Source organism: Ambystoma mexicanum, chromosome 4p (assembly GCF_040938575.1).
Source record: "Ambystoma mexicanum isolate Mex_15411 chromosome 4p, UKY_AmexF1_1, whole genome shotgun sequence".
In the NCBI taxonomy this organism is placed as follows: Eukaryota; Metazoa; Chordata; class Amphibia; order Caudata; family Ambystomatidae; genus Ambystoma; species Ambystoma mexicanum.
In genome coordinates, this window is record NC_090927.1 from 1114176644 (window position 1) to 1114203823 (window position 27180).

General features: G+C 49.5%; 1 protein-coding gene across 1 annotated transcript in view; it reads left to right on the forward strand.

Moving 5' to 3' along the window:
- The window catches only part of FNDC1 (fibronectin type III domain containing 1), a 962270-nt gene extending 948076 nt beyond the window's left edge, over positions 1-14194 (forward strand). The window contains exons 19-20 of the mRNA XM_069606705.1: positions 2001-2123; positions 10807-14194. Of these exons, the coding sequence (XP_069462806.1) occupies positions 2001-2123; positions 10807-10922 (239 nt within the window). The 3' untranslated portion in view covers positions 10923-14194. The remainder of the gene's footprint in view (positions 1-2000; positions 2124-10806) is intronic.
- Positions 14195-27180: the final 12986 nt, after the last annotated feature.

Consider the following 27180-nt stretch of genomic DNA (forward strand, 5'->3'; position numbering starts at 1 on the left):
GTTTCTCACCCCATTGGGCACAATTGTTTTCACCCCTCACCAGATATTTCTCCTTAACACCTTCCTCTTCCTTTTAGATCAAGATTGTTACTGGCCTCTACTTCTTCCCCTGTTTGGACACAATTGCTAGTACCCTCATCTTCTTCAGACCTTTCGACACTGTTATCACCATTTCCACTTTCTTCACTTCTTTGGGACCTCTCATGACTATTTCCTTGATTGTCACCACTTTGGACAATGGTGTCATGAACCCCATCTTCCCTCTTACTAGTTGTGTCCTCATTGGCCACCATCTCCCAATTCCTTACCAGAAACCCCAATTCTCTTGGTTCTTCATTTTGATCTATTGGGTCTCTCCTCCAGCTTCCATGTTCCAATGTATCCCAGCTTTCTGGACCTCCACTTCATCCTCCTCTTCTCTTCTTCAGCTCCTGGTTCACTGATTGCTCCTACAGACTTCTTCATTACAGCTCCTACTCCAAACAACCACACTGATATCTGGGACTGTGTGTTCTTACATTTCTTTGTTCCCGCCATGCTGTCTCTTTCTGGTGAAATGGGATTCAAGTGTGTTAGCTGGGATGGGAACTGACTGTTGGGTTCTGCCCCTTTGGGATGGCTCACAGCCAAGATTTGGACCCTGAACTAGCACGTCCTTCCACGGAGAAAGTCCTCTTTCTACCTGACATACCTTGATCCTACCTTCCAGCATTTCTATGAGGTAATGAAACAAAGGACTGTCTCCTCATGCAGCTGGTGTAGATCCCACCACTGAGGGTGGCTTTCAGTTCTTATTTGGGAGTTGGGACTGACTAGTCTCTCCTCTTGGGCAGTTCTCTCTCGAGCTGTTGCACTCTATAGCCGCCCTTGTGTAGACTACCTTAGCTTATCTATTCATAACTGCATGGAAGGGGAGGCCTAGTGTGATGGTTGGCTGGGTGACTGAGTACCCCTGCCCTTTTGTTCCCTCTTTAGATTTATATGGGATTCCTGTACCCATGTGAGGGGAGCCAAGCCAGCAGGTGCTGCCAGTTCTGATGGACCATCATTTCTTATTTCCCTTAAAGGTGCAGTAGCTAAAGTGTCCCCAGATTTAGTGGAAATAGAAGCACTGTTCTTTGGTGCGAGGGAGAGCCTAATTTGCCTGCTCCCATGTGATCACTGCTAAAAGGGATCATTTTCTTAGATGGGCCCTGTACCTAGTTGGCCGCATGTGATTGTTCCCTGCTATCAGATGGTGACCAAATGAGGGGGCCAGAGGATCCCTCCCCTACCATCTCAGTGATAATTACCCATTATCTTGGGGAGGTAACCCTGCCCTCCTGGGAACCACAATAGTGGGCCCATGAACAAGGCATGCAACTTCATCACAGAATTGTATGGGGAAATATACTGTATGGTGTTCCTGCACCTAAAGCCATTCATTGCAAAAAACAGAAGACAAATCTTCTACTTCCTAATTAAAACCAAAACGTTGAATAGTCTACTAGCCTTCACCAAAAAAGAGCGTTTTGGCAGACTTTAAGAAAGTGTTTATTGTTTACACAATGTAGTACATTCTAAACTACTTAAGTAAGGGCCAACTGCTGCAAATGCCAAATGAGTTTTCTACTTTCCAGTACACTTACATCCAACCTCCATCCTTTTTTCTACTCTTTGGGTGGTCTGGCATATTTTGGGCAAAATAGAAACAGATTCAGCGACTAAAATGTTCATAGCATGTTGAAGAGCAAAAATGTTATGTTATGATATAAATATTTTGTATTGTGAAAATACACCACTGTAGTGCGGTGTCTGCTCTGAAAAAAATATTACTACTGTGATTCAAACATATTGGTAATGGAAGAGCTATTGTCGATCTCTTCTTGTCAACCTATTGTGGTTTAAATGACAGGTTTGGTGAAATTGTCGCAGTCAGAGTGAGAACTGAAAATCAAGTTTAATTCAGTATATAAAGGGTAGAATTTGGATGATTCTAATTTACTTTCATGTTTTCTCAGACACATTTTACAGCATTGGTGATAGGTGGGGCAGAGGCGAGGACCATTGCCAATTTGTGGACTCCTATATGGATGGAAGAACAGGCCCAGAGTCTTATACAGAGGCCCTTCCACCCATTAACGGTAAGTAGAGTAACCTGTGTCCCCCATTCTTTGTACTGTTCAAAGAACAATTAGGTTCTCTTGATCCTCATCATCATCAAAGCAAGTTTTATTTGGCAAAAATACCATAAAAGCAGTAAAATAAAACAGAAACATATACATTGCATTCAAAATCAGTGGAATAAAAGTCAATACACTAAAGGGGGTCATTACGAGTTGGGCGGTATCGCAGCGGTAAATCATACGGGATACTGCCTAATGCAACTAGCGCTACGGCAACTTGGTCTGGCATCATTAGCATGGATCACAGGTTGTGGTGGCGGGGTAAGTCCCCATTTTTTCAGAGTACATAGGACTCAAGGCGCCACAGTAATTGTGTCAAAATGGGTGGAAAGTTGGCGCATTCACCTCCAGCTCAGAGCAGGAGGTCAGTGCTACAAGTTTCCCCCAAACTTATGATTGGACAGAGCGGTAATGCAGCGGTAATAGCATTACTGCCATATTTTTACGCTTCCGTCCAACCTATAATGAGTTTTTAGTACTGGACATAATGCATTTGAGAACGGATTCATTAAAAAGGGTAAACATGCAAGTAAAGGACACTTAAGCAGAAAAGACCATGCATCTGTACAACCATGCAAGGGGGATAAACTTAATGGTGGGGAACATCAAATTCGTGTCAAATGACTGCCTGATCCCTAACATTGCTTTATTGATATTTCAAACTTTCTTTTAAATAAGCAATGGTTTTAGGTATTTGACTCTCAATGCCTTATAACCATTGCACAAAAACAAAAAAATATGGAGATTCAAGCATGTATTCACAAACTGGGCATGTGGGGTCATTAGCTACTCCCCAACAACTGGTACAAGTAGCAATATTTAAAATGTTCAATCGCAACTTTAAGAAGAGTGCTCATGCTATAAGTGGCCTAGCCTAATCCAAATATTTTTCGAAGCGTAATTCAGTTTTGCATATTCTGGGCCTGTGCGAAGTGAGTTACATGCATCGATTAATTTCCTCAGGATAAAGTCCGCAGCTGATTTCTTTACGCTTGCCAAATCTATTTTGTAGAACGTAAGTGGGCTCATCCACAGGGATTCATGGCCCAATTTGTTCAAAATAAATTTTACTTGGCTTCGCCAAGGCAACGCTTTACCTACTTCCAGACCCATAACATGAACAAGTGCTGCTCTATACACTTTGTTGGAGACTTTGAACACCAAATCCACAGCCAATCACGAACTGGTCTTAGACTGGCCTCTTACGCAATCATGGGAAGGCCCAGTTCCAATGGAGCACTGCGTTCGTGCAACTGGAAGGACAAGCAATGTCTTTCAAAAAGTGATTTTCAATGGAGCTAAACTCCACAAGGTTTACGCCTCCCCAAATTTCTACACAATAGAGGGAGGCAGCACCTGCTTGTGTCTTATGTAATGTTAATTCTGGTAATACCGCCCATGGGAATTGAAAACCTTCAAGATGGCCTTGCTACGGTAACTGAGGCTAGGGCAGGCCTTGTGAATTTGGGCTGACCAAAGGCCATTCTGGAAAAATCTCACACTAAGGTAATAGTAAAATGTTACCTGTTCCAAAAAACTGTTATTTATACTAACCATGGGTTTGGAGGGTTTGGAGAATCTAGGTCTAAACACTAATGCATTTGTCTTCCCAGTGTTAACTTCAAAATGTAGCTCTTTGCATTTTTCTAAGAAAATATTCAAGGTCACCCTTAGTTGCATTGGCGAGGTGTACTATAGGCCTGCATCATCTGCAAAGAATAAAGCCGGGATCAATTCCTCACTCAGTCTTGGGCCGTCTGAACTATTTGCACAAAATGCTCCAATGACCTCATCAATATATATATGGAGAAAAGGAGGGGGGCAATGATCCATTCTCTGCATCACCACTTTACTTATCAACAAAGGTTCAGTGGTAGCACCCACCAGGTCCTAGCACACAGATGCTGTGTCATGTGAATACAATTGCTGTATTACAGCAAGTACATTTTTTGGAACCCCCTTCTTTGCACTACCTGCCACAAGATTTTCCATAGCACCCCATCGAAAGCCGTTTTGAGGTCTATAAGGGCGGCATATAACCTTACCCACCTCAATGTGACATACGTTTGTAATATAAGGTGCAATTTAAAACATTGGTAAATCGTGCTCCTTCCTTTTCGAAATCCAGCTTGCCAGGGGTTAATCGGATTATTTGTGTCTACCCAGGCCTGTAAGTGCTTTAAAATTACTTTTGTAAATATTTTGCCTGCTCTATCCAAAAGTGATGTGGGCCTATAATTCCCTGGTTCTTGCCTTCCACCGTTCTTGTGAATGGGGACTTTTATGGCGTTGCTCCAGGATGGGAGAGCAATTAAGTACTTTATATAACCACCCTAAAATAGGGGTCCATACAACTATTTCGTCCCAGTACAAGTCTATTGGGATAAGGTCTGGACTGGGGGCCTTACCCCCATGTAGCGACGGAATCACTTCCTCTACGTCACTTAGATTTATCTCAAAGCTGGGGACAGCAGCATCAACGTTCACTTTCGCTCGAACCCCCTGCCCGTCCAAGGCGAGACAGGGCCCTGCAGGCAAAAGGTTGCCTTGGTCATTGCCATAAAGACATGTAAAATATGCCCTCCAGGCAGTTGGAGTAATGCTGCAAGACAAGCAGTTACCTCCATTAACACCTTTTTCCAAAAACACTGCATGTCTCTCCAATGCACGGCCTGCTGCGAAGAGTCCCATCTTAACCTAACAGAGGCCTCCCTCTTCATTTTAATAAGCGATTTATAGGCTCCCCTTTTGCTGTTCTGCATTCTGGGTCAAACTCTTCTTCGTTTTTAATGCAATCTTTCTTTATGTTTACCATGGGACTTGTTAAAAGTGACTGGAGAAGGTTCACCAACATTTTGAATTCACCAAGGACTACATTGTCCCCTAAATCAGTTAGGGACAAAGCTTTCAGGCTTTCTAAAATTGCCCTTAACAGTGTTAGTTTGAAGGAAGGGGTAATAAGGTTGGCCAATTTAGTGGCACATCTTGCAATACCCACAATATCAATTGCCATTGCTCCAGCACTGCCTAGTTCTGGGCTTACTGGTTCGATGGGATTTTTTAAGAGTTACCTTAACCCATCTATGGCCGCAAGAACTTTACATTCTATAACAAGCTCCCAATCTTTGGCTAAAAGCAAGAGACAATCGATTCTAGAAGAACAGTTAATTCCAAAATAGGTATCTTTAGCTGATTGGTCGCGCGGTAGGCGGCCAATGCATACCCTTCATTCAGTATCCTTGCAGATTCGATTGCTTCAGAGTAGGTCCTCTTGGGAAGGTTAGAAACGAGTGTCGGGATGTCCCAGGCCTCATCTTGATCGTCCCATAGTCCCACAAGATCTCACAGGGGTTAATATTACAGATTTAGATCCTCTGCCAGAAAAATGTGTGATTTCACATTTGTACCCCCGTCTATTATCAGGTCTCAAACAATTTTATCATGTTAGATTTTAGTTTGTTGCTAGGGCAATTATACATGTTAAAGACCGACAATTCGTACTCTTTACTAAATTGAATATATAGGTACTGCAAGTACAAGGAACATGTCTCATGCTTTGTCAGCTCCCAATTAAGTGCTACATTTACCCACATTGACAGCCCTCCCGAAGGTCTACCTATGGCTCCCTTTGAAACCCTTGAAAGAACACCTGCTCCATTGGCCAGGTTTCTTGAAAAGAAATCAGGTCTTAATATGAACCAAGCAGAATTGCAATTGTTAGGGATATAAGAAAAAGATATTTCAAGAATTGTCTTCTGTTGGAGAATGGGGTGCACATTCTGACCTTCACTGGACTACTATGTCCCACCCTGCTGAGTAATCCAGTGACCTTGCAGCTAACAGGCTTTGATCGCCACTCTTATTTTCGGAGTCCTGCTCTTGCAGCCATCCGAGCAAAAACACAGTGGGCCTCATTACGAGTATGGAGGTAGCCATGCCAATTTTAGTGGCATGGCTACTCCTAGACCGGGTACCGGGTTCCAGGAATGAGGAATTACCGGCCATTCTGACTTTGGAGGGCCGGGTAATTCCCTTTCCTGGGACCCGGACCCAGTACATCCCCATTCCCATTTGAGCCCCCTAAGGGCTCAATGGGAATGGGGAGGATGCTAACAACGGGCCTGTTAATGACGGGCCTGTTGTTAGCATCCTGGCCTGCTAACGGGTCCCGCTAAGGACGCCTGGTTTTACCAGACGCCCTTTGCGAGACCTGCGTGCAAACCTCGTAATGAGGTGTTAGAGGGTTAACGGCACCGGCAGCTCTACTGGTGCCGTTAACCCTCTACCGCCTTCCTCCTAATGAGGCCCAGTGTGCGCCAGAGGGCTGTAAGGAACTCATTGTGACAACAGTAAAGACATACACAAGTGATCACAGTTCAAGGGTGTTTATTAGACTGTATATCTGGGTTGGAAAAATGGCTAATCTAAACCTAAATCTAATATGGGAGCAAGCTACGACCATCAAGTAATAATAAGGTAGTCCTAGTGGCATCTTTTGCAATAAAAAGGGCCTATACTTAGAAAAACCTATTGCCAATCCTTACAACTAAATACAAAAGAGTGTGGGATAATGTTCACAAGAAAAAAAGAAGTACTCACAAATGATAAGTCAGGATGTGGTTGCTGGGGGTTTCCCTTCTCCACGTTTTGAGCATGGGACAAGGCTGGTCTCCTGAGCACAGCACATGCTTGAGCTACCCCAGCACGAGACGACAGTTCTGCTTTTCAGCTATCAGGCCTGGTTAAGTCTCTTTTCTACAAAAGGTCTCTTGCCTCTGAGGACCTGATGTGTCTCAAAATAATAAACAAAAGTTCCTTTCTGCTTGTATGTTGGGTGACGCCTTTTCACCCCTGGATCCCTCTCTTCCGGGTTTAGACCATTCTTGAATGTTAGCCTCCCTCCGTCGGGTTCACCACGGCTTTCTTCAAATCAGCTTCCCTTATGGCATTCACAAATCTTAATGCCTTTTTAAACATTTCACAGTGGACATCCCTCTGTCGGGTTCACCTTTATCAACACACTGTTTATTGGGACTTTAGGCTTCGCCCCTTTCCATTGGCATCCCTCTGCTGAGTTCGCTCTTGCCAATCATACAGTTCCTTCTACTTTTCCTACGATGCAGCATTCATTTCCCTTAACTTTACAATCATCTGCCGGTCAAACACTTTCAACACTATGGAGGATTTTGCTAGACACCCGTATGACCACTTAAACACTTTTCTCGCACCTTTTCCAAGGCCTTCTGCTAACAGCAGTTTCAACAATAGGGTATTCATCCAGAGGTTCTCGAGTGAGCACCCACGTGGTGCGGGACCCCTCTGTCGCTGGTTTTCCCCTCTCGTATCAACAGTTCTTTGTATTTTCCTCAATTAGCCATTTGCTACTTTTGTTCAACACAGTTCGGTTTCTTATCGGCTCTCCCCTTGACTCACCGGCTATGATAAACGGCTTTGCTTTTCTTGTGTCTGGAGTCAATGACGGTATCACGGTAGCAGGTGCCTCTCCAAGGCTTGGTTATCAGCAGAGGAGGGCCCTATGTACCTTTGACATCTGCTGCAACACACGCTGGCTATTGTTTGCGTTCTTTCGATTCCTTCCACAGAGGTTTCACAGGTCTTGGTCAAAAAGAGATGGTTGCTTCTCTCCTTGTCACCCTTTCGGTTCTCGCTGCTTTTCTCCTCCTCTTGAACTGCTGTGCTGGGTTAGCCGTCTAGTTGTGCGATCTGCCTTGCTCATATTGTGCTCTTGTGCTCCACCTTTTATCCCTGTGGGGAAGGGAAAGGGTCATCAGGTGTGTGTGATTCTGGTCAAATGCCTGACTCTGCCTGACCCCTGCGTTGGGACATGTCAGGTAAATGGCCATTGCATGACCCGAGGGTTGGAGTCTTTGCATTGGCTAATCCAAACTAGGGATGAGTGATCTGTAACAAGTGTACATTCTTGTCCTAATAGGTAGTATTGAAGATGGATAATGGCCCATTTGATAGCCTGGGCCTCTAATTCCAACACAGAGTATTTTTTTTCACGTGGGAACAGCTTGCAACTAGTGAATAATATGGGGTGTTCCAATCCATCGCAAACCTCGGACAGGACGGCTCCTAACCCTGTAAGGGAGGCATCCGTCTGTGAGACAAACTCTTTAGAGAAGTCGACTACCGTCTGGATTGGGTTGTGATACACAATATGTTTCAAGGTGTGGTAACATATTTCATCTTTGTCATTCCAATGAAGTTTCTGGGGTTCAGCATTCTTACGTTTATCTGCCAGCCGGGCTGTTTTGTCTGAAAAGTTGGGGATAAACCTATGGTAAAATCCTATTGACCCAAGAAAAGCTCTACAATCTCTTTTGGTCTTAGGGGTTGGTGTGTCTAAGACAGCTTTTACCTTCTCATGCTGGGGCTGTACATTCCCATTCCCTGCGAAGAAGCCAAGGTATTTTATGGCTGTTTGGGCCAATCTGCACTGAACTGGATTAGCAGTTAGGCCAGCGTTTCTGAGGACTTTCATGCTGGTATAAAGAGGAAAGAGATGGTCCTCTCAAGTCTTACTATAAATGATATCTTCAATATAAGATCCACAGAAATTGGAATAGGAATGGAGGATTTGATCCAAGAGGCGTTGGAAAGTGGCTGGCACGCCATCTAGGCCAAAAGGTACGACTTTAAATTGGAATAGTCCTAGGGGCATTGGAAACACTGTCTTTTCCTTATCGGGCCGATATATACGGAAACTTGCCAGTACCCTTTGGTTAAATATAGGGTAGATAGAAAGGTGGCTACTGCGACCTTATCAATTAGGTAATCGATGCATGGCACGGGATCAGCATTGAAGACCAAGATGGCATTAACTTAATGGAAGTCCATGCAGAATCTCCATGAACGGCCAGGTTTAGTGACCAACACGATAGGAGAGGACCATTGGTTGAACATGGCTCAATTATATTGGCTTTTATCATTTTGTTGACTTCCTCAATCACTATCTGTTTACAGATTTCTGGGAGTCTAGAAGGTTTTAAATGAACCACTTTACCTTTAGGTGTTATAATATAGTGGTATGTACCTTTTACTCTTCCTGGTTTTTCTGTGTATACATTGGGAAAGGAGACCACTACATCTTTTAAATCTTCTTGTTGCTGGATAGATAGCTTGAGAGGAATTAAGTCAACGATATCTATCTCTTTGGGAAACAGACGGGCTAGTTCTTTGGCATGGATGGCTGACAAGTTCTCTTTCCACTCTTTCAAGAGGTTTATGTGATACAAATGGATTTTATGTTTTCTATCAGTTGGGCTACTTTATATGTACAGGTGTCCACTCATTCTACAATTTCAAAGGGTCTGTGCCACTTGAAGACAAGTTTGTTTTCTGAGGTGGGTAACAGGTCCAGTACTTTCTGTCCTATGGAAAATGATCTTAAATTCACTTTTTTGTCATAAGCAGATTTTTGTTGGCTCTGGGCCTTTTCCATATGTGTACAAACCAAGTCTCAAACCGATTTCATATGTTCTGGCATTCTGGTGGCGGTTTACTAGATGGGAATGGGGTCCACCTCTCATTCTTCCCAGTTTTCCCAGAGCATGTCCAGGACATCTTTGGGCTCTCTACCATAGAGCAATTTGAAGGGAGAGAAACCTGTGGAAGCTTTGGGGGATTTCATCAATGCAAATAGTGCTCACGGGGTCATTCCATCCTAGTCTTTCCCGTCCTTGTCTACCGATTTTCATAAAATCAGTTTCAGGGTTTTATTTTAACTTTCTACCAAGCCAGCAAAAGTGAAAATGTGTGGGTGGGTTTTGTGGCTTCGCGTAGGTTCCCTATACAATGCTGCACCATTTCACCAATCTGCACCAAATTGTGCAGTCACCTCACCTTCCAGACATTACTGGCTACATGACACCTGGACACCCCACCGCTTTCTATGGATTTCAGCAAAAGTCTCTGGGTTTGTTGATTTGTGGCTTTGCGTATGTTCCCTGTACAATTCCACACTGTTTCACCAATCTGCACCCGATTTTGCACAGTCACCTGTTAGGACCCTCCAGACATTACTGTCTACATGACATCTGGAAACCCCACCTCTTCCCCGGATTTCAGCAAAAGTGCACATTTGGGTGTGGGTTTGTGGCTTCGCGTATGTTCCCTATACAATTCCACACTGTTTCACCAATATGCACCAAATTTTGAAAAGTTATCTTTTGGGACCCTCCGACCATTACTGCCTGCATGACATTTGGACACCACGCCCCTTTCCCTGGATGTCAGAAAAAGTCTAAATTTGTTTGTGGGTTTGTGGCTTGGTGAAGCTTTGTTGCTTATACAATTCCACACCGTTTCACCAATCTGCACCAACTTTTGCACAGTTACATGTATATATGAGGGAATGAAAGCCATGGCAACACCAGGTATATCAGCTAGTTTTAAATAAAACAATGAACAACTAAAGACTATGTTATATTCGTTACTTTATCTGACTCAATATATGGTCATTTAAAATCTGAGTCACTAAATAAAATGTGTTCATAAAAGTGCATGATTCCAATTCACTGGCATTTATGGAAGTACAGATGTGTTCATGTTTAAAAAAAAACAATGTATACACATTTCTCATTTTGACACCTGCCCTCTCATCTCTTCCCCATAGGTTACCATCGACAATATCGCCAAGAGCCGGTCATATTTGGACGAATTGGCTACGGAACACCATACCACTGTGTGGGATGGTATGAATGTGGCGTGCCTATTCCGGGAAAATGGTAACCACTTGCCATCCAGCTTGGACATCTTCTGCAGAGCCCAATGTACCCCAGCCTTGGCCTTATGGAGGACCCTCACTGGAGGAGTGTGAGCACTTTGGCAATGGAAAGGAAAGAAACAGAAAATCCGATATGCCTTCATGTGCCTTTCACCTAAAGTGACAAACCTTGGCATTCACACTGTATTGACTGGCCACCGTGCAGCACTGCAACAGGATTGCACTGCTCGGGAGAGAGAAAACGACTCCAGTTTGGTCTCCTACTTAACTTCTCTTAAGAAAACCACCGGCATTTCATAGGGAGAACCCCGAGTCCAGAAACCAACTTTTCAAAAAATACAAACATACAAAGTGTCACATTGTGGGATGGTGTGATTGTACCACACCGTGGTGTTCTACTTGAAAGTTACACACAGATTCTGTTACTTCTAATGGGACCCTCCGATCATCAGCCACTGTCAGAATCATGTGTGTGAGCACTGTACTGTGCAGCCATGTGGAGTAAATGAAAGTAGGCAGTGCAGTAAAATGCATGACTCGCCTTGTGATTGACACTTGGTAACAGTGTATTTGTTGTGAATGTCAAGAAGGCATCCAATAACTAACTCTAAGACTGGTTCGTAGGTGCCAAGGTTTTTGTAACTGTCGCAGTTACATTTTAGGAGATTTTTTTACCTTCCATGGACATATGCACACGCTTTGCACAAATAATGAACTTCCGGCACAGCTGTCGTATTCTTTTGATCCTTTGCAAACAAAGGGTTGCTATAATGGTGCTAAAAGAGTTTCACTATTCAACCAAGATATAACTGTTAAGCTTTGCAGAAAAATAAATGACTTGATATTGATGAGAGTACAAGTATTTACCCCACTACAAAAGAAGTAAGCGAACTGTGCCACCTTTTCTGAACCGCATGCCAAAAAATAACTAAACATTGCTCATCAGCAATTTCATTCTGATTTTTTTCCTCGTCTTCCCATTCTCGACTTAAAAAACAATGTATTTTTTGAGAAACTGTTTTGTGTGCTTAATTAACTCTTGGAGTGTACGGTTCATGTATCACAACACTTGCAACACAAAACACACCATTTTGTGGAGAGACACATATCTACTGTATGTTCCACCATCAGGGGCTTCTGTAATTGTAATAGTCCTGGCAATTCAAAGTAGACGAAGCTCTAGTTTTCAGTGAAGAATCAGCTGGTCAGGCATTACCTGTCGCCCCCTGTAGGACACACCTGTCTAGCACAGCATGCTAGCGTTTGACCTGCTGAGACACACGCTTTACAGCCTGCAGGGACTAAGGCATGGTATGCACAGCTGAAACGTTTCCACACATGGCCAATGGACATAGTTTCCAGCTCCTTTTAAGTGATGATGTGTCAACTGTTTAATCTCAAGTCCCTCAAAGAAGCATTTGTTTTAAATAAGAGGCCTCCATGTGTTGGAATCTTGACTCAAAATGGCTGCCAGAGGAAGCATTTTACCCTTAATAGGGCAATCAGCTTGGGTTTGACCAGCCCCAGAGTAATAGTGAGTGTCCAGGGAAGGATGGTTCATATAACATTCCCAGGGAACTCTTTCAGCACAGCCGTCCTCCGATCAATCACTGATCAGCATTTCAGTATGATAAGACTGTGTCTATCTTGGGTGAATAATACACAGGCCAGTGGTGATTTATTTAGACGAAGCAGAGTCTCTGCCAATTGCAATGAGCCTTTCATAACCTTTGAAATGATTTTGGTCTATTTTGGCACTGCGCGTGTTCATGGCACAAGCTCAACAATTTGATAAAAGAGGCAGTAAAACATTGCTACCAAAATTCCCTCCCTTGAAGCCAATACCAGCGGTTTATCTCACTTCCAGACGTCACGTGCCCAATTGTACCGGGGATGAATGGTGGTTCTCAATTTATCGTGCCTCACAAGTCACAACTATGCTATTTATCGGTTTATGTAACTCCAGTGAACGCAAACATTTTTTTTCATCATTGCCTTCCAATACAAAGTCAGGAATCATTACTGGTATAGTGATCACAGTAAAAAAAAGTGGTATTTTAAATACCTCCTTTTAGAAAATAAAAATCTAATTACACTGTGTTCACCCCATGCAATACTTTCTATTTACCCTATGCCATACAAACTCAATGCCAACATGTAATTAGGTGGTATTTTAAAAATAGGAGGATTTTTAAAATAGCACATTTTTAAGTCATTACCACCACACCTGTGAGAAGGCTCTGGATTGGCTCTGGGGTGTACACTTTTTTTGCAAATGCCCTTCAGAAAAACCCTATCTTAGTGGACGCAGCACACAACGGGAATCTTCTTTTAGGTTGAAACACAAGACACAACTTACTATCTTCCCCCTAATTTGTGATCATCAACAGAAAGGTCCTTAGACTGATGTGGCCAAAGCCTTGCAGCTGTATGGGTTGGGGGCAATAGCTTCCAGTTCTAATGAAGCATTTTCCTAGCCTTTGTTTTTTTTTTTTTACAATCGGGAAACACGTCAACGTACAGTTGCATATGTTTGAAGTTGAATACGGGTGAGCATTGGGGTCTGGCTATTTTTGGCCAATCATCCTCTCACAGACCAAGGGATTCTGGTACCCGTAGTGCCTGCTCTAAAGAGGAACAGCTACGACCTCGAGACACAATCTGTATTTCTCTGTAAAGTGATACACGACGCTTATACAACAACACAGGAGCTTCAAATTATGGAAGCCCTTCCAAGGGACAATGCTGCTGAATACATCTGCCAGGGAAGCTGGCGAGATGATCCAATCACAGTGTAACGGTGCTAGCAACGTTTTTTTATACTGTATGGTACCATGTTACTTCTTCAATATCACCCCGCGATAAGAGTCGGAACCTTTGGGGGCCGGACCCAACCATGTGATCAAGTCATTGTCTCATATGTTCTTTATGTGCAAGTAGCCCCTTTTAACATCAGAGAGTCCATAACACTCAGACGGCCCGGGTCCTCATCAGAGCACCTGGGATACACATACACATTTGAGGCACCACCGTCCTACTGCTGCTCTCTCGACAGACCCTGTATAGGACGGTTATGCCTATATAGTCCATACACAATTAAAGGGAAGCATTTTTCTAAAAAAAAAGTCTAAAAAAGAGTGTTTTATTTTTCACATTGATACCGAGGTAAATATTTACAAATGTATGTTTTCAGCTATTTTGCTTTTAGTGTAAACTGTATGGACTTTTAAGTATACCACCGTGTTTTTCAAATAAATATACTATGTTGTTCATTGTCTTTCCTCTGACATGCGTGTTTGTTCACAATAGAAAATGTCAGTTGCACATTCCGTCTTGCAGTGTTTCATAAGCTAATTTCTATATTCAGTAAGCCAGGTATGTGCTGTGAGGAAACCTCTGGGGGAGAAGCAGTGGAAGTAAATATAGAAGATAATGGGCCTCATTCCAAGTCTGGCGGTCTGGAAATAAGGGTGCCGGTAGCAACGTACCATCACTGTTTCCGGACCGCCAGTAGAGGAGTATGCTTGCAAAGGCTGGTGCTCCCAGCAGGTCTGACCTGCTGGGAGCTCCAGCCCCTGCAGGCATGGTTTCCACGGAAGCACCGGGACCATTAGCAACAATGCCAGTGCTTCCGTGTCACCATTCCCGTGGAGTCCTCTGGGACTCCACGGGAATGGGGACTTACACTGTCCGCCGCCTGACATTCCGGGCCGCCAGGACTTGTAATGTCTCAGCGGCACCAGGATAGCAGGCTGCGGGACAGTGTTTTGAGGTCAGCGGCAACCTCGTAACTAGGCCCAATGTGCTCTACTTGAGCCTCTACACTGCAATGTCAGGTTTGGGGCCAGGATAAGCCCCTCTATCCTTCAATGTGTTAAAACCAGAGGTAAGCAGAGTGATCCTAGTGTGGGCCCCATTTTTAGCAGGAAAAACCACATCCTCCCTGGACCAGATACTAGGAGATCATGGCCAGTCCTCAGAGACGGGATAGGGAGATTGTATTGTGGGAGAATCCATCGAAATTCGTTTTCAACGCATTTTTTTGATCGAATTTTGACCCAAATATATGTGGGAGTGTGTTCAGGGTAATTACTAATGTGGGACGATTATGGGGGGTGGCTGTGGCGAGGGTCTCCCCAGCATATATGTGTGGCAAAATCTACCCAAAAAAACTAAAATGCATGAACATGGATTCAACGGATTGGATGACCAAATCACACAGAGCTTCACTGACCAAAGGGCCATAAACCATGAACTGAGGATTCCGTGAGTGGACATGGAAGCCAGGGCAGTTGTTATGCCGCTTTGCACTTTCACCACTGGCAAGGCTCCAAAGATTGGAAAAAAATGGAAGGCATACATAATGGCAGAAATCTTGCCGTTGGTTACTTACAGTAGACGATTTATCATAACCAAGCAACACGCAAGGCCCATAAAGCAAAGCATGAGACCCACGATTCCCAAAAACAAAGACCAGGCACTCTGCCAGTAAATTGCAACAACCATCTTGATGCCCAGGACAAAAACCACCAACTCCGAAGCACCTTGCTATCAGTTTTGTCCCATGACTTTTCTATGATTCTGAGGGTGACACATAACACCTCCATAGTCCAGCAACTTGCGACCGCAGAGGTAAACCTAGACTCCTTGACCAATCCTTGGCTTTCCTTTTAGGTATCTTTTTCTGAACTCATTGCCAAGCTCTGTAGAGGTGGTGAACATTGTACCCACTGCTCAATGACATACATTCACTAGTTAAAGAACTTAAGGTCCAGTAAATGGGCGTTAGGAAAATAGTTACGTGTAATTGCTAAATACCACTATCAGCTTGCATGAAATTAGAAATCAAAGGAAACATTTGAAACTCAGAAAGGATGTGGTTGAAGAGTACTGGCTGATATAATCTTTAGGGACAGTACCCCTATTTCCTAATGTACTCTTATTGTTATCCTAGAAGTACTGATGTAATGAATTACACCACTAAATGGAACATGTTCTTCATACACACAATACATCTACCCACTACATAAACATAAAACCATTCCAGACTGTAAGTATTGCCCCTGGTGCACCCCTGGTGCACGTTAAGTATTAGCCCACTGTAATTGTTACTGGTTGGTTGGTTTCCAACATCAATTATTGCCCTATCTTTATTGTTGCTCACTGGTGCCCCACATTAAATATTGCCCCACTCCGATTTGTATCCCTGGTGTCACTGTGATTTATCCCAATGCCAATCCTAGTTAAGGCCCGAGGAGGAGTTGCATCTTGACCTTGTAGCATGCAGAGCTCTTCCTAGAGATCCCATGCAACATCTGCCATCTTTACATTCCCTATAGTATACTCTCCTTAGGGATGATTTCTCAATCACTGTCCACTTGCCAACTGCTACCTTATGCTCCCTGTGCAGTGGTGAAGTGTGTAGGAGCTACTGGGAGTGCCACTCCTCTACTTTTTTAAATTAAGTTTTACAAGTTAGATATGACATACCTGGATAATGCATCACAACGCCACAGCGCACCAAGTGCACCGCAGGCTCCACCTTAGAATGCACATTCCCCTACGCTCTTTCGCAGAGAGCACTGAGAAACAGATCTGCATGCAGAGGTCTGGGGTACATCCGGCCCGCACGCATCAACACAACAGCAAGGTTATCTTTCATTAGTACCTGGCGAGGGACAATCATGTCGTATACTGCGACATGATTTGCCCTCGCCCCGTCCTTACATGAAATGGGGGGCATTACCGGTAGCGTAATGCCCGCAGGGCAACATTGAAGCCCTTGCTGTGCTCAGGCTTATAACTCAAGCGCGGGGGGCATTATCCAACCAGAAATGCCCCAACTTTCAGGCCGATTCATGGAATAATTAGCGCGGCGCAAGTGGCCAAAAACGTGCGATTCGCAGTGGAATAGCGAAAATCGCAGTGCAAGTGCGAAAATCGTACGAAAAGCAGCGCACATCGATTCATGGAAGGGCATGCGCGAGAAACCCATCGGATGTGCGCTAAAAAAGTGCGTGGCACACATTGGCGCACAGGCCATCTAACGGCGTGCGCCAGGTCACAGCGAAAATCGCACAGGCCACAGCGAAAATCGCACATAGCACGGCACACACAACAAAAGTAGGCGGAACACGGGGCGTAACACACGGAATGGGGAACAACTTGCCAAAATGTGGGCGTCACGGGGGAAGTACAGGGTGCAAGTGCGCGGAACGCCCACACGCTCGCCTACAACACGTATTCATGGAATCGAAGAGGGCAAAAAAGCGCACGGTCAAACCAGCGCACAGGCACAAACACGACCGCCACAAGAAAGCAGGCGGTAGCGTCTCTGCGCCTGTAATAAATGTGCGCCAAAAGGTGCGCCAACAAATAGCACCTATATACAGCTATGATGAATGTCCTATACTGTGGCCCTCCAGGACAAATGACGTGCAAAGGGGTACCCACAAACACGGACACCCGCTGACTGAAAAATAACGTGTGCGTGTATTGCGGGGTGCGCGGGAACTTTCACACGCGATTTGGCTGGGTACGTGGATCTCAGGGGTGCGTGGGAAGTCTCACACGCGATTTGGCAGGGTACGTGGATTTCAGGGGTGCGCGGGAAGTTCCACACGCGATTTGGCCGTGTACGTGCGCGGGAATTTCCACACTCGACTTGGCTGGGTATGTGGATCTCAGGGGTGCGCGGGAAGTCTCACACGCGATTTGGCAGGGTACGTGGATTTCAGGGGTGCGCGGGAAGTTCCACACGCGATTTGGCCGGGTACATGCGTGGGAATTTCCACACGCGATTTGGCTGGGTACGTGGATCTCAGGGGTGCGCGGGAAGTCCCACACGCGATTTGGCAGGGTACGTGGATTTCAGGGGTGCGCGGGAAGTTGCACACGCAATTTGGCTGGGTACGTGCGCGGGAATTTCCACACGCGATTTGGCTGGGTACCTGGATCTCAGGGGTGCGCGGGAAGTCCCACACGCGATTTGGCAGGGTACGTGGATTTCAGGGGTGCGCGGGAAGTTGCACACACGATTTGGCCGTGTACGTGCGTGGGAATTTCCACACGCGATTTGGCTGGGTACGTGGATCTCAGGGGTGCGCGGGAAGTCTCACACGCGATTTGGAAGGGTACGTGGATTTCAGGGGTGAGCGGGAAGTTCCACACGCGATTTGGCCGGGTACATGAGCGGGAATTTCCACACGCGACTTGGCTGGGTACGTGGATCTCAGGGGTGCGCGGGAAGTCCCACACGCGATTTGGCTGGGTACGTGCGCGGGAATTTCCACACGCGATTTGGCTCGGTACGTGTATTTCAGGGGTACGCGGGAAATTCTACACGCGATTTGGCTGTGTGCTCCCAGGTATTCTCTGTACACCCTCCACGGCCCCTGCAGGCAGCCGACACCACAGGGGACTACCCTGCACACCTGCTCATGTCACCCAACACCCCCACCCCCCAGCAGTGTGGGGCACCCTCCACCAGGCCCCCACTCATGTCCCCTATCACCCCCACCCCCCAGCAGTGCAGGGCACCCTCCACTAGGCCCCCACTCATGTCCAACTCATGTCTCCCACCACCCCCACCCCTCAGCAGTGCAGGGGCACCCTCCACCAGGCCCCCACTCATGTCCCCCTGCACCCCCACCCCCCAGCCACCATGGGCATCCCCCACCAAGCCCCCACTCATGTCCCCCTGCACCCCCACCCCCCAGCATCCAGCGGCAGTCTCCACCAGGCCCCCACTCATGTCTCCCACCACCCCCACCCCCCCAGCAGTGTGGGGCACCCTCCACCAGGACCCCACCCATGTCTCCCACCACCCCCACCCCCCAGCCACCATGGGCAGCCCCCACCAGGCCCCCACTCATGTCTCCCACCCATCCCCACCCCCCAGCCACCATGGGCAGCCCCCACCAGGCCCCCACTCATGTCTCCCACCCACCCCCACCCCCCAGCCACCATGGGCAGCCCCCAACAGGCCCCCACTCATGTCTCCCACCCATCCCCCCCAGCCACCATGGGCAGCCCCCACCAGACCCCCACTCATGTCCCCTATCACCCCCACCCCCCATCCACCATGGGCAGCCCCCACCAGGCCCCCACTCATGTCTCCCACCCACCCCCCCCAGCCACCATTGGCAGCCCCACCAGGCTCCCACCCATGTCCCCTATCACCCCCACCCCCCAGCCACCATGGGCAGCCCCCACCAGGCCCGCACTCATGTCCCCTATCACCCCCACCCCCCAGCAGTGCAGGGGCAGCCTCCACCAGGCCCCCACTCATGTCTCTCACCACCCCCACCCCCCAGCCACCATGGGAAGCCCCCACCAGGCCCCCACTCATGTCCCCTATCACCCCCACCCCCCAGCCACCATGGGCAGCCCCCACCAGGCCCCCACTCATGTCTCCCACCCACCCCCACCCCCCAGTCACCATGGGCAACCCCCAACAGGCCCCCACTCATGTCTCCCACCCACCCCCACCCCCCAGTCACCATGGGCAGCCCCCAACAGGCCCCCACTCATGTCTCCCACCCACCCCCCCAGCCACCATGGGCAGCCCCCACCAGGCCCCCACTCATGTCCCCTATCACCCCCACCCCCCAGCCACCATGGGCAGCCCCCACCAGGCCCCCACTCATGTCTCCCACCCACCCCCCCAGCCACCATGGGCAGCCCCCACCAGGCTCCCACCCATGTCCCCTATCACCCCCACCCCCCAGCCACCATGGGCAGCCCCCACCAGGCCCCCACTCATGTCCCCTATCACCCCCACCCCCCAGCAGTGCAGGGGCAGCCTCCACCAGGCCCCCACTCATGTCTCCCATCACCCCCACCCCCCCAGCCACCATGGGCAGCCCCCACCAGGCCCCCACTCATGTCCTCTATCACCCCCACCCCCAGCCACCATGGGCAGCCCCCACCAGGCCCCCACTCATGTCTCCCACCACCCCCACCCACCAGCCACCATGGACAGCCTCCACCAGGCCCCCACTCATGTCTCCCACCACCCCCCCAGCAGTGTGGGGCACCCTCCACCAGGCCCCCACCCATGTCTCCCACCACCCCCACCCACCAGCCACCATGGGCAGGCCCCCACTCATGTTTCCCACCCCCCCCCAGCCACCATGGGCACCCCCCACCAGGCCCCCACTCATGTCCCCTATCACCCCCACCCCCCAGCCACCATGGGCAGCCTCCACCAGGCCCCCACTCATGTCTTCCACCACCCTCACCCCCCCAGCAGTGTGGGGCACCCTCCACCAGGCCCCCACCCATGTCTCCCACCACCCCCACCCCCCAGCCACCATGGGCAGCCCCCACCAGGCCCCCACTCATGTCTCCCACCCACCCCCACCCCCCAGCCACCATGGGCAGCCCCCACCAGGCCCCCACTCATGTCTCCCACCCACCCCCACCCCCCAGCCACCATGGGCAGCCCCCAACAGGCCCCCACTCATGTCTCCCACCCACCCCCCTCCCCCAGCCACCATGGGCAGCCCCCACCAGGCCCCCACTCATGTCCCCTATCACCCCCACCCCCCAGCCACCATGGGCAGCCCCCACCAGGCCCCCACTCATGTCTCCCACCCACCCACCCCCCGAGCCACCATGGGCAGTCCTTACCAGGCTCCCACCCATGTCCCCTATCACCCTCACCCCCCAGCAGTGCAGGGGCAGCCTCCACCAGGCCCCCACTCATGTCTCCCACCACCCCCACCCCCCAGCCACCATGGGCAGCCCCCACCAGGCCCCCACTCATGTCCCCTATCACCCCCACCCCCCAACCCCCAGCATCCAGGAATGGAAATTACATGTTACACCCCCAATGTTCATAAAGCAAATGAACCCATGTCCGTCACACACAATGGTTGCAATTGAATGGGAAAACACCCAACATGACATGCATGAAACCAATGAGATGATACCACACAGTGAAGTATGAAAACAAAATTGTATTAAAAAAAATTGAATGCAAATGAAATGAAACAAACTACAATGGCAATGAAAAAAAGATAAGCTGCATGTCCGTCCAAAAAAATCAAAACTACAAATCCAAATCCAAAAAAATGTTGTCCAAAGTCACATTAAAAATAAAATCAATCCGAGAGAGAAAGATAAATGCAAAGACCATTGCTCCATGGTGAAAAAATTAAAAAAATAAAACAATCCAAATAAGAACTATGTACAAAACATCCAAGGGTCCATGAGCCCAACTGAACAAAGGAAACCTACAAAAAACCGTAACTAAAATGCAACTATATACAAAAAGTGGAGCAGTGTCTGTCGACTCCAAATCATAAGAAGAAACAAAGGAAACCTAAAACTAAAGAACTATATACAAAGGCGGCGGGCAAGTCCAGCGGCTCACTCCGTGGTGTTCTGGGCCAGGGCATCATCAAACTCCTCGTCTATGTCCCGGAGGCGGTTCTGTTCCATGGCCAGGAGGGTTCGCAGTGACAACGCCATCTGCTCCTCCATCCCCCTGCGGATTGCCTCGAGGCACTCGGCCCGCCTCAGGGCCCTCCGCATGGAGTTCTCCGCCCTGACCATCGTGAGCCGCGCCTCTTCCGCCCGCCGCCGCTCTGCACCTATCTGCTGGCCCAACCGCAGCCACACGGAAGACACTTCCTGTCCTGGGTCCTCCTGCCCTCCGGCCGATGCCTGCCCCTCCGATGTTGATGGCCCCGAGCCATGATGCCTCCCACGTTGACTCTGCTGCTGCCTCCGACGCAACTGCCTCTACCAGCACGACGGCATCCATGCAGATGGAATCCACCGACGCCGTTGTGCACGTGCCCTGCCTGATGATGCCGGCACATCCTCCATCTGCTGGGGTACAGTTGCTGTGGTGTCCACCCCTGCTGGACCTCCGACTCCCGACGGTGGCAGGGATGGGATCCCCACCAAGTTGGGTGCATTGGTCAGGGCAGGTCCACAGGGGGCCCTGGTGGCATCTGGGCCGGAAGACGGCAAGGAGAACGACCGGCTTATAGCCTCCACAGAGGAGGAGAGGGCCGCCAGATTGGCCGACACATGCAGGAAACCCCCGAACATGGAAGATCCAAATTGGGCCACGTCGGCACGGTGCTCTTCGTGATGACGTGCGTGCTCCTCCCGGGAAGCATGCACGTCATCACGAATTGCACCCGCGCGCATCGCGACCCCAATCAGGACCTTCTCCATACGGCCACGGGTCCCCTTGTCCACAGGTGGAGGGGAGTCAGGTGACATGGACATCCCCTCTACCTGCGGACGGGCCTGGGACGGGGCATCCCTGCTGGTGCATGGTGGTGCACTCACAGGGTCAGGGACAGCGACATGCACAGGCCCCTCCACGGTGACCTGTGCTGCCTCCTGCCCCTGGCCCTGGACTGCACCACTTGCACCAGCAGGGATGCCCCCACCAGGCCCCATGTGTGCCTCAGTGGCGGCCTCCTCCTCCTCTGTGGAAACCACCAACCTGGATGGCTCCTCACCGTCTTCCGCCGTAGCAGGCCCCTGTGGGGGCTCACCCACCCCTTCCGCTGCAGCCGTGGGGGCATCCCCGCCGCCTTGCTCCACAGCGCCGTCTCCGCCCTCTTCTTCACTAGCCGCTGCGTAGAGGGAGACATAGAACACAAGCATCAGGGTACTGTACAATGGTCCCCTAGACAGGAAGCAATAGCAGATGAGTACCACTGTCCAAGTACACTTCCATCATGTCCCTCCACAACACATGGGTCAGTCCAGGCAAAACACACACAGTAACAGGCATGGTGCATGCCATGGACATTTCCATACATGTCCAATGGACTCTTGAAACATACAATGATATGGAACTCACATGCATCATGGGTCATGCCTATCACATGCACACACTTCACCTCAGTCACATCCATCTGGCCTCATACACCCCAAACACAGCGGATACAAGGATAACTAGGCTTCATCAGTGAATCTGTGCATTGTCACACACATGTGGCATGCATCCATGGCATTCACAAGTCACAGACACGCAGGTCAGGCACACAGACATGGCTACCATATATGTACCTGGCATCAGCACCCATCCCTCACCCCCACCCATGTCCAGGAACAGAGACGGGCATGCTCTCATGTGTAAAATCTGCATAGGGCTCCCCATGTCGCATTTAAACACATGCAACAACCATGTGGTTCACACATCACTGGTCGCACATGCATTACCATGATGTCCCTGCACACATACATGCATACATGGCCTATGTCACAAATACAGGCAAGTATCAGACAACCAGCACACCACAACATGCCCTGTCTCACCCAGCAATGCTTGGCCACTTACCGCTCAACTCCAGACGGGTCTCCCTCTCAAGGATCTGGGCGTGGAGCGCTGGGCGTACGCGTTCCAGGACCCTCATCTGGATGGAACTCATGCGGCCCCGGCCCCCCTCCACGAGGCGCCGGGCCTTCACGAGGGTCCTGGACCTCAAGTCCTCCCAGTGCTTCTTGATCTTCTGGACGTCGCGGGTTGCCACCCCCTCCGCGTTGATGGCAACCACACAGTCGGCCCAGATCCTATCCCGTCCTTCCTTGCTGGCGCGGGACGATCCAAAGAGGGCATCATACTGCCCCAGGACATGCTCCACCAGGACACCAACTTCGGTGGCAGTGAAGCTGGTGCCCCTCTGCCCCTCTGGCCTGGGGTTGCCACTGGTGCCAGATGTTGAAGTGCCCGACATGGCAACCCCAGAGGCAGGAGTGGGTGGGCAACTGGGTCCTGGGGCTGGGCTGTGGAGCTATGTTATCCCAGTCGGGAGTCTTCTGTTCCAGCAGGGGTGGACACAGCAACTGGACCCCTGCAGATGGCTGATGTGCAGGCACCAAATGGCAGGGCACGGTGGCAGCAGGCATGCAGGCAGGCAGGCAGCAGCAGATGGCACATGGGAGGCTGCTCGGGGCACAGTAATTCGGCCTTCTGGGCAGGAGCGTGGTCTTCCGTGTGTTTTCGCGTGGCCAGCTTGATACGGAGTGATTTGGCACGTGAAAATCCTGCACGTCAGCGTGAAATTCGAGGAAAGGCCCTTAGCGCGTAAGCGCGTCAGCACGCATACGCGATTCTATTGGACCAAAGGCCCTCAGCGCGTAAGCGCCTCTGTGACATGACCCGCACGGGTGTTTCCCTCAAAGCACGTGATGCTGGAGCACACATGGAAAGACTGCACGTCAGAGTATCATCGCGTGTAATTGGACAAAAGTGCGCGTACACGCGATTGGCCTATGTACGTGTATTTCAGGGGTGCGCGGGCACTTACACACGCGAGTACATCAGCGCACGTGTATTGCGGGGTGCGCGGAAATTTCCACACGCTATTGGCCTGGGTACTGGATTTCAGGGGTGAGCGGGAAGTTTCACACGCTCGCCTACAACACGCGCAAAGAAACACGTACGCCAGTAGGAAGCAGGCATACGTCGACCCGCGACGCATACATTTGCGCGCAAAAAACTAACAAGCTCAGATGCCAGGATGAATATACCGTTCCTAGCAGCAGTGGCCGTGGGCTACCAAAGGAGGAGGAGGAGGATAGTCAGGGCCAGAATTTTCACACCCAGAACCAGCCTTTTCGGGATGCCTGATGACCAGGTGTATGGGAGGTACAGGTTTCCACCACACATAATACTGGACCTGGTGAGTGAGTGGGAGGATGACCTCACATCACCCACCCTGTGCTCCCAAGCACTCAGCCCCCTGGAGAAGGTCCTCAATGTACTGCACTTCTTAGCCACTGGATCATTTCAGCGGACAAGTGCCATAGTGGGTGGGGTGTCACAGGCCACGCAGTCACGCTGCCTAAACCAGGTCTTGAACATCATCACTGCACGCCCATCAGTCCGCAGGCACATATACCTGCCCAGAACACCTGCAGAAAGGCATTCTGCCGCCCTGGATTTTTACGGTGTGGCACGATTCCCCAAAGTGCTAGGTGCCATCGACTGCACCCATGTGGCTCTACGTCCCCCCAGGGCATCTGAGCACATCTATAGGAACCGCAAGCACTGGCATTCCATCAACGTGCAGGTAGTATGTAATGCCAAGGGAATCATCGCCTCAGTATATGCCAACTATCCCGGGTCCACCCACGACAGCTTCATTTACCGAATGTCCACCCTAAGCCGGGACCTAGAAGCTGGGCGGCATGGCGATACATGGCTGCTTGGTGAGTATGAATGCCACTGCACATGCATGCATGTCAGATACTGAGCAAGGTCACAACCCCACCAATGATACCCATCACCACCTCCACAGGGGACAGTGCCTACCCTCTCAGCCCCCACATGATGACGCCAATTCGGAACCCCACCACGCCATCCGAGGTAAAATATAACACAGCCCACATTGCAACCCGGGGCATAGTGGAGCGCACATTCGGAGTGCTTAAGTCACGCTTTCGCTCCCTTGACCGCTCTGTCGGGCAGCTATTATACGCTCCCCCAGTAGTGTGCAGGATCATAGTGGCAGCATGTGTCCTGCACAACGTTGCAACACGCCGGGGCCTGGCCGTGGACATGGTGGTGCCACCACATCCCCAACCACATGCACGCCCGCTGCGCATGGAGGGGAAAGGGCACGGGGGGAGGCAGCCCGTACACAGCTAGTGGCTAATTACTTCACATAGAAATCACACCCCTGTGGAGTGCACACTGCCCTGGCACATACCATCTTACAATCAATGATGACTCAACCTGACACTGATCCTGAATGTCTGGAGAATCAACCGTCAAAACCATATCAGCCTGAGATTGTTCACCTGGAAGTGTTACAATGTGTGCATCCCTACCTACACAGACACCACCAATGCAGTTTCGTGAAAAAACACATTCATGCAGCTAAAATGAATACCCACTTGCAAAATGCAACATGAGGACAGTGCCATGTCACCCAACCCATCCCCAGCACCGCCACACGACACACCGTGCCATGTCATGCTATGTGCAGGTAAACAAAGTAATCCCCACAACATGACACAAGTGTCACAAAGTACAGTGTCCCTAATTGAAACTCGCTACACCTGAAATGCTCACAGTAATGCAGGACCAACAACACACTTGAGCAGGTATTTAGCAATAACACTTATCAGCTACTGACCCTCAAAACTACCATTAACATTATGAATGTAAGGAATCAGTAGTCTCACCACCTGGAAATGCCTGCACTCCCACCACTTCCAACTGTACAGTGTTGTCGCCATGTAGAGTTGTCGGTGCACTGCTGCCAACATGGACCCCATCTCCAAAGTAGAGGGCCTTGTGTAGACATGAGGAAAGGACCTGCAAATTAGGAGGTAGACATGGATGATGAGTTACACATCAATGCAACATGCAGTGTACAACACAACAGCAATATGCACTAGGAATGTATACACAGTATTGACTAACTACCCACACATGTAGTGGGAGTCCAATGTCACCATGTACGTCAATGTCACTTGGGCACACCCTTTGCAAGCCCATGGAAACGGGAAGCAGGAGGGGTATGTGTGACAAAAACCCAAGCATCTGAACCAAATACATGACAAGCCTGCATGTGCCCAGCCACAATGCAGCGTATGCCCACGGGAGCCACACAAGGCAACACACTGTCCCAAAAAAATAAAAAAATAAAATAAATAAAACAAATAAAAATAAAAGAAAAATCAAAAATGGCCATTAATGCGCCCGGGGGGGTTGGGGAAGCCACCCAGGAGGTCCGAGGACAGGGTGCACACCAAAACCCACCTGTGTGGATCTTGCGAAAAAAAAAACACCTCCATGGGCTCATGGCCCACACGGCTACCCTATTGTGGGAGTATCACTGCTGTCGCTATTATCACCCTGTGCAGCTGCATCCGGAGGTGGTGGCACTATGGGAGGCAGCCCACGCAAGGCCCTAGTCTGTTCCTCCATGGCTGCAAGCATGCGGGTGTGGTAGGTCTCGTTCACTGGATGCCCGGACCTCCGCCCTAGTTGCCTGCATCTCAGCTGAGAGCGTACGGGTGAGACGCTCCAGCTGCTGTTCTGTCCTTCGGTTTGTTGAAGCCTCAAACTCAACAAGAGTCGTCCTGAGGTGAAGGAGTTCCAGCCCCAGGGCTTCCCTGTGGCCCTGGGACTCTATGGAGATGGCTTCCTGCAGAGTCGCCAGTGCCGCCCGCCTGTCCCTGTTGGACGCCAACATGTCCTCCCTGTGTGACTGGCAGATGGAGTCGGTTGCCTGCTGTAGTCGCTCCATCAGCCTTTCGGGGGGGACAATGGAAGTG